Below are 7,466 nucleotides of genomic sequence, written 5' to 3' on the forward strand. Positions count from 1 at the left end.
AGTGTCTCCTTGTGGCTGCCCCATACAGTAGTGTCTCCTTGTGGCTGCCCCATACAGTAGTGTCTCCTTGTGGCTGCCCCATACAGTAGAACGTCTCCTTGTGGCTGCCCCCTTACAGTATAATGTCTCCTTGTGGCCCCAAGTGTTTTTTCTTCTAAATGGGCATTTATCGCGATATATATCGTTATCGCGATAAATTTCTTAATATCGTTATTGTGTGAATATTTTTGATATTGTCCAACCCTATGTTCACCTGTACTATTGGTTTGGGAAGAAAAGATTGAAACGACAGTGACTCTTTAAGTTATGCATGAAGGTCAACAGATTTCACTAAATGAACTGCATACATTATTAAATAGATCTTAGACCTGACCAGGCCGATATCTAAGATCTTTTTCTGTATTTTCGACACTCAACTTTTTTCCAGAGGAGAAATCTGCAAAATCTGTGCTAAATTTCTCTGCGGCTTTCTCCAGATTTTCTGCAGCAAATATGGTGCATTTGAATTTACTCTTCTGTCAGACGGAGTAAATGATACTTTAAGAGGATGTACACAGCTCAGTGAACGATAGCAGCTGTTTGTAGATGGGTGTAATGTGTGTAAAGGTATAAAATAAGAAAGTAATATACTTACAATATTTCTACAGTGCCTTCTAGTATTAGGCCTCATTCAGACGGCCGTATGCTGTCCGCAAAAATGCGGATCCGTTTTTGGTCTGACAGTTCAGCATGTCCGCGAAAAAAACGGATTGCATTCCATTTTTTGGCTGATCAATAGACTTCAATAGTACTGACAAGTATCGGACATGTTTAATTTTTTTGCTGAGCTGTGAAATAGAAGAAAAGGCCCAATAGAAGTGAATGAGCCAGCATCTAATCCGCAACAAAACGGATCCGCATTTTTGCGGACAGCATACGGCCGTCTGAATGAACCCTAAGAAGTACAAATACAGCATATAATATACTGTAGACGATTCTCACATCAAGGTCCCTGCAGGTTCTTGCTTTTGTACTGTTCATGTATCACCGCACTGCAGCCTCCCCTCATCATCCTATTGAAACTAGTTTGTTGTATTTTCTGCTTACCATTTGTGATGCTGATGCTTGTGTTTTTGACCTTTCCAGCAAACTGTCCCACCAGCCTGTGCTGCTATTCCTGAGGGATCCATATGTCTTGCCTAAAGCCAACGGTAATCAAACCTGTCATGTGTTAACTGCTGTTTACTGATCTCTCCCAGCACCACAAATTATTGCTAAAACTACACGGCCTTTGTCACATTTCATATGGCTACCTATGTGACATGGTTATGATGCCAACATACAGTTTTTGTACAAAAATATTTAGTGATAGTTTTATAAATATATATATAATTTATTTTATTTTTTACATGCTAATGGAAATCTCCATTCTAATTGTATTCCTGCCTTTAAAAAAAAATAAAAACTTTATAATGAAATTATAATAAAAATGGCAACCTTTTTAATAGTGATAGTTCAGCTACTGTGAGACGAGAAGCACACTGGAGTACTGTATGTCATACTGATCTGTTTGACACCATTTTTCCCATCTCAGATCTTGCAGCCAATGTGGTGATTGAAGGAGTTCTTCATGGTATATTTTACCCACATCTTCAGACCAGCTAGAACTGCGATATCGTCTACAATATCCATCCTGAAACCAGCAGAGCTGACGGGAGAGTAATCCGTTTTCTTGAAAGCTTGACTGCAGTGGCGGCGATGAGGCCACTTAACTGAGTATTAGTTTACTTATTGTTTACTAAAGAATCTAATAATGGATGCAAAGGGAGCAAGAAGAACCCATCATGAGGAGAGTCTTCTGCCAGTGTACATGCCAAACAGGTTTGCATATGGATGTTTGGAACATGCCAGAAGATGCCATTCTATTGGCCCTCAGTTACAGTAATTCCTATATTGAAGATACTACAGTACCCCAGTCCACAACAGGTTCCATCACTGGAATTTTCACTGACAGAAATCACAGAGCACTTTCATTTAGGACACGTAGGGGCGAGGTGTCTGTTGGGCAATTATCTAAAACCGTATGAAGTGGTTATGAGTATATGTGATATTAAAGGGAACCTGTCATCCACTTTATGCTGCCCATACTAACGCCAGTATAAAGTAGAGACAGGTGAGTTGATTTCAGTGGTCTGTCATTTATAACTTAAAACGAAGTGGTATACTTGGTAATGAGCTACTGTATATAAACTGATTGTAAATATCTTTCTGGAACATTAGCAATTAACCTGCTGCTCAACTGCTTAAAATAAAGGGAAGCATTAGACCTATTGAGGACAGCTGTGGTGGTCCAGGAGCCTCTACCGGTGAGTCATAATAATCTTCCCAAATGTATCATAAAATGAAGTTTAAATGGGTTTTCTGAGACGTTAACTGGATAGGTCATCAGTATCTGAATGGTGAGTGTCTGACATCTGGAACCCCCGCCAACCAGCTGTTTAAAAAGGCATTGGAACTCGTGTAAGAGCCGCGGCCTCCTCGCAGCTTTCCCTAGGCCACGTCACATTCATCAGTCATGTGGCTTAGATGCAGCTCAGCCCCTTTGAAGTGAAAGGGGCTGAGCTGCGACACCAAGTACAGCTGCTATACAATGTACAGCGCTGCGCTTAAGATCGCTATGTTTACAGGAGCGCCGGTGCCTTCTCAAACAGATGATCGGCAGAGGTCCCGAGTTAGGACCCATACCGATCAGACACTGATGACCTAGTGCAGGGATGGCCAACCTGAGGCTCTCCAGCTGTTGCAAAACTACAACTCCCAGCATGCCCGGACAGTCTACAGCTATCAGCCTACAGCAGGGCATGGTGGGAGTTGTAGTTTTACAACAGCTGGAGAGCCGCAGGTTGGCCATGTCTGACCTAGTGGATAGATCGTCAGTTAAAAAGTCTCGGAAAACTTCTTTAATGATAGATTAGACTTGGTTCCAACAGTAGCCTCCCTCACAGATTCTGGCAAAAAATATAATAAAAGATAAAATACTGCAACTGTATTTTGTCTGGTTGACTTCTGGAATTCATACTGGAAACTCTATGGACCTCATTAAAGTCGATGGGATCCGTCAGACACCAGTGGTGTCCTACATAGGCTTGATGCAGGGATTTCCGCACAGATGTGAAGATACCCTTGCGTGAAGCCTTCTTTTGTACTTTAGTAACTAGCTTCACTCATGATGCAGCTCCTCTGTTCTGCTGTGCTCTGGCTTGTGCTAAGTATTGTCATAGGGACATTAGGTGGCTTCATTTTTCTATAAAACCTCAAAGTCCACGGCCTAGCTGACTTGAATAGAGGCTGCTAATCACCATCTGGCAGGGACTGAACTGATGAAGCACAAGGGGGCACTGGAGCTGTAGGATTCATGTAACGTCCATCACTGACAGCATGGTAAAGAAGTAAGTTACTAAAATACTTTAGATTTGTTCTGTACACCAAAGGGGGTTAAATGTAAAGCTTACTGAAAGGACTTGGGCAGGTTGGCTTCACTAAATCTAAAGCAGTTTTTCCATCATGGTCAGTTATGGCATATTGTTAGGATATTGATAGATAGGGTTCTGACACTGGGACCCCTGAAATCACTAGAATGGAAGCACCACTGCACAAATGAATGGAGCCTAGTTGTTGTATCTGCACTTTTCCAGGAGAAAATGAAGGAGACCATTTTCTTTAATAAGAATTTGGGCCTTCTAGTGATTGCAGGGGGGTTCAGCATTCAGAGACCTAGCAATCAGTACTTTGAAATGGGATATATAGTGGGAAAACTCCTTTTAAAGGGTTTCTCTGGGAATTAAGAAAATTAAAATACTTCAATATTACTTCATTATAAATATATTCCCAGATACATTACATTAGTTATAATGGCTCATTTTGTCTAGGGAGCAATCATTAGGAGAAACAAAAAGGCCTGCGTCCTATTAGTGCACACAAAACCTGTCCTAATCACACAGGAGTACAAGTTACTTCACAACACTGAGCTAAATTGCTGCCTCGTCCTCCTCTCTGCTCTGCTTGTCAGGGATTATGATCCTGAATACAGTTTAATATGGTCATCAGCTGAATCTCTGTAGGAATGGAGTTCATGAGCAGATGTGGCTAATGACCAGCAGCTCTTGTATGCAGTCTACATTACCCCGGTCCCACATTACCACAGTCTGTCCTGTCCATCCTCTCTGTACTTCGTCTCCTCATGATCTCCATCCCTACAGAGATTCAGCTGAAGATCTTATCATCTCTATTCAGGATCATAATCCCTGACAAGAAGGGGAGGCGGATGGGGCAGCTCTTTACCTCAGTGTTGTGAAGTAAGTTCTCCTCCTGTGTGATTAGGACAGGCTTTGCGTGCATTAATAGGACAGCAGACATTTTGTTTCTCCTAATCATTGCTCGATAGACAAAACTAGCCATTATAACTAATGAAAAGTATTTGGGAATATATTTATAAAAAGTAATATTTACGTATTTTCATTTTCCTAAATCCCGGAGAACCCCTTTAATGTATGTTTATATATGGTTATATTTAGAATTGCGGTGTTTCTCCACTGTGAGAATATATCCGTCTGTGTCTCCCTTGGACACGTCCTGCCAATCCTGCAGATATACTTGACTCTCACACATTAAAGGGTTTGTGCCAAGTTTGAAGGCTATCCCCTATCCACAGGATAAGGTTATAACTAAGTGTTTGATAGGGGTCCGACCACAGGGACTAATCCCATCAGAAAGGGGGAACGTGACCAGCGCTCTCTGGATCAGTGGGGATCCCAGCTTTTGGACCATTGATCAGTTAGCTATCTCCTATCCTGTGAACTTGGCACTAACCCTTTACCAGCAGCAAGCATGGATCTGGCCCCTGGGACTATGTGGCAGTTCTAAAAGTAAATGAAGCAACTTATCATATTGAATTACATGTCATTGATTGAAACTTGCCTACACCTGGATAATGCCTTTAAGAAGAAACCTGTGCCTGTAAGGTTCACTATGATTATATGACGAGCCTGAACTCACTCACCCTGCCACAGTCGCACTAGAAGCAGGAGCAGTCCCATTTCTAAGGCTACTTTCACACTTGCGTTAGGTGCGGATCGGTCTGGTATCTGCGGATCCATTTGCATTACCATGAACAAAAAAAAAAAATGATAATGCTAACGGATCCGTTTTGACTTACACTGAAAGTCAATGGGAGGCGGATCTGTTTTCAATTGCACCATATTGTGTCAGTGAAAACTGATCCGTCCCCATTTACTTACATTGTAAGTCAGGACGGATCCGTTTGCCTCCACATCGTCAGGCGGACATCAAAACGCTGCAAGCAGCGTTTGGTGTTCGCCTCCAGAGCGGATCCTTATCCATTCAGAATACATTGGGGCTGAACTGATCCGTTTTGGGCCGCTTGTGAGAGCCCTGAAACGGATCTCACAGGCGGACCCAGAAACGCCAGTGTGAAAGAAGCCTAAGCTGGGAAGTATCATTCAAATCCTTTCTGCTTTCGGCTCGTTCTAGGTAGGGGAGCCATCATTTATGTTCAAAAGCATACATGATGAGCTATTTCCCCATGTTCAGTACTGTAAGCACACAGACAAAAACAGTGATGCTGACTGCAGGCGTCTGTTCCATAGTCTTTGATCCTGTTCATAAATTTAAGTGACCTGCAAAAAGAAAACCTAAAATTATGCATTCATCTGATAGTATTTATGTGGAACCTGTCATCAGGTTCATGCTGCCCTATGAAATCTTGGCAGGGTCCCTCATGACAGACATGTTCCTCTACAAGGTGGGCGTATGGAAAAAGAGACCAGGCATGGAGAGAAGAATCCGCTGTGCACTTCTCCTTGTCCTTATTATTTTACAGGGAGAAACCTGTCAAGATGCCGAGCAGGTCAGGGTGAAGTCCGCAGAGGTCTCATCTCCCTGTTTCCAAAGAGAATCTGTCTGGCCCTGCAAGCCCTATTAAGTACAGTTCTACATGGATAGTACTGCTGCTGCGGCCTCACTAATATCCATGTCCATACCTACTCCCCCGCTAACAGTCCCTGGAATGGACTCAGAGGACTACCAAACGCACATATATAATGCAGAGGACTGCAGGAGAAGTCCTCTCTGTATGCCAGGCCAGTTTGCGGATGCACATTGGGAGCATGGAGGTGAGTATAGTCATTCACAATAGTGATCCGAGGCTAGTGGAAGCAGTACTGTTCATGTAGTTCTGTGTATATAGTCATCTTACCTACACACTGCCAGAAAGGGAATCTGTCATCCTGATTTTGGTCTATTATCTACAATAATACATTTGGTAAGGTAAGGAGTCCAGATTACTATTTTTTTATTTTCCTACTGCCCCCGAAGTCAAAGCTGCACTGAAATGCACAGTCCGGACTGCTGTGCTGCGCTAACATAATGGAGAGGACTTGTGTGCGCATACATGGCAGTAATGACACTGACGGCGGGGAAACGGGGGACAGTAGGAAAATAAAAAATAATGATGTGGACTACTACTCATGTATTACTGTAGATAATGTCAGACAGATTCTAGGCTGCGTCCTTAAGGGGTTAAACTATGTTTTCTCTGAAACGCTGCAGCCTTTCATAGTGACATAGCTCCCTATCACGAGAGACCGTTCAGGATTTCATAGAGCAGCATGAACCTGATGGCAGGTTCCCTTCAAATAGAAGGAAACTATAGAAATTTCATAGAATTATGTTTTTCAAATGTTTTAAAGGGATTTTCCATGACTTAGTTATTGACTTCCCCTATCCTGCAGTGCAGCTGATCGGAGGAAGTGCCCAATGTCGGATCCTCGCCGTTCTGGTATTGATGACCTATCCTAAGGATAAGTCATCAATATGTAAGTCATGGAAAAACCCTTTAACTAAGTCTGATACAAACTAACTGCTGATTGGTTAGATTGTTTGCTTGAAATGTACTCAATTGAGCTCAATAATCCCCAGTCTTTAGTGTGTGTCTGTATAAGAAATAATAAGGGATTCTCTGAAACTGGTACTACATGTATATTTGATATAGAGCTTTTGAACACTTATCTATAATTGTACCATGACTGTATAGAAACGTGTGTAACACTACTGGCGCTGCATGCCGTTTTTTTGCCTTTGTCAGCAGTGTTTTGTACGTGATGTATTAGACCGGGCATGCTATTATATATGAGCATTGTTTACCACTGTGGAATTATGTCAGTCTCATGCCATTAATGATATGGATTGTACTATTAATGACTGGAATAAATAATATTAACTGCCGGAGTTGTTTGTGGAGTTTTTCACTAAAGAAGATGTAGAAATGATTTAAGGTGGGGCTTGAAGGGTTAACAAGAATTAGCTGTATAATCTGTATGAAGGACAGGAGGTTGGGTGACATCATATTGAAGGGTGACTATATTTACATGTACCTCCTGTCTCTATAAGGAAAAGTTTCTAGTCAATAT

The 7,466-nt window shown here is 42.0% G+C and overlaps 1 protein-coding gene across 1 annotated transcript in view; it reads left to right on the forward strand.

Annotated features, from left to right (window-relative positions):
* Window positions 1-2,746, forward strand: part of SNX24 (sorting nexin 24) — a 116,056-nt gene extending 113,310 nt beyond the window's left edge. Inside the window, exons 6-7 of the mRNA XM_040415953.1 lie at window positions 1,126-1,190; window positions 1,574-2,746. Of these exons, the coding sequence (XP_040271887.1) occupies window positions 1,126-1,190; window positions 1,574-1,644 (136 nt within the window). The 3' untranslated portion in view covers window positions 1,645-2,746. The remainder of the gene's footprint in view (window positions 1-1,125; window positions 1,191-1,573) is intronic.
* The last annotated feature ends 4,720 nt before the right edge of the window (window positions 2,747-7,466 follow it).

This window comes from Bufo bufo, chromosome 2, assembly GCF_905171765.1.
Source record: "Bufo bufo chromosome 2, aBufBuf1.1, whole genome shotgun sequence".
Lineage (NCBI taxonomy): Eukaryota > Metazoa > Chordata > Amphibia > Anura > Bufonidae > Bufo > Bufo bufo.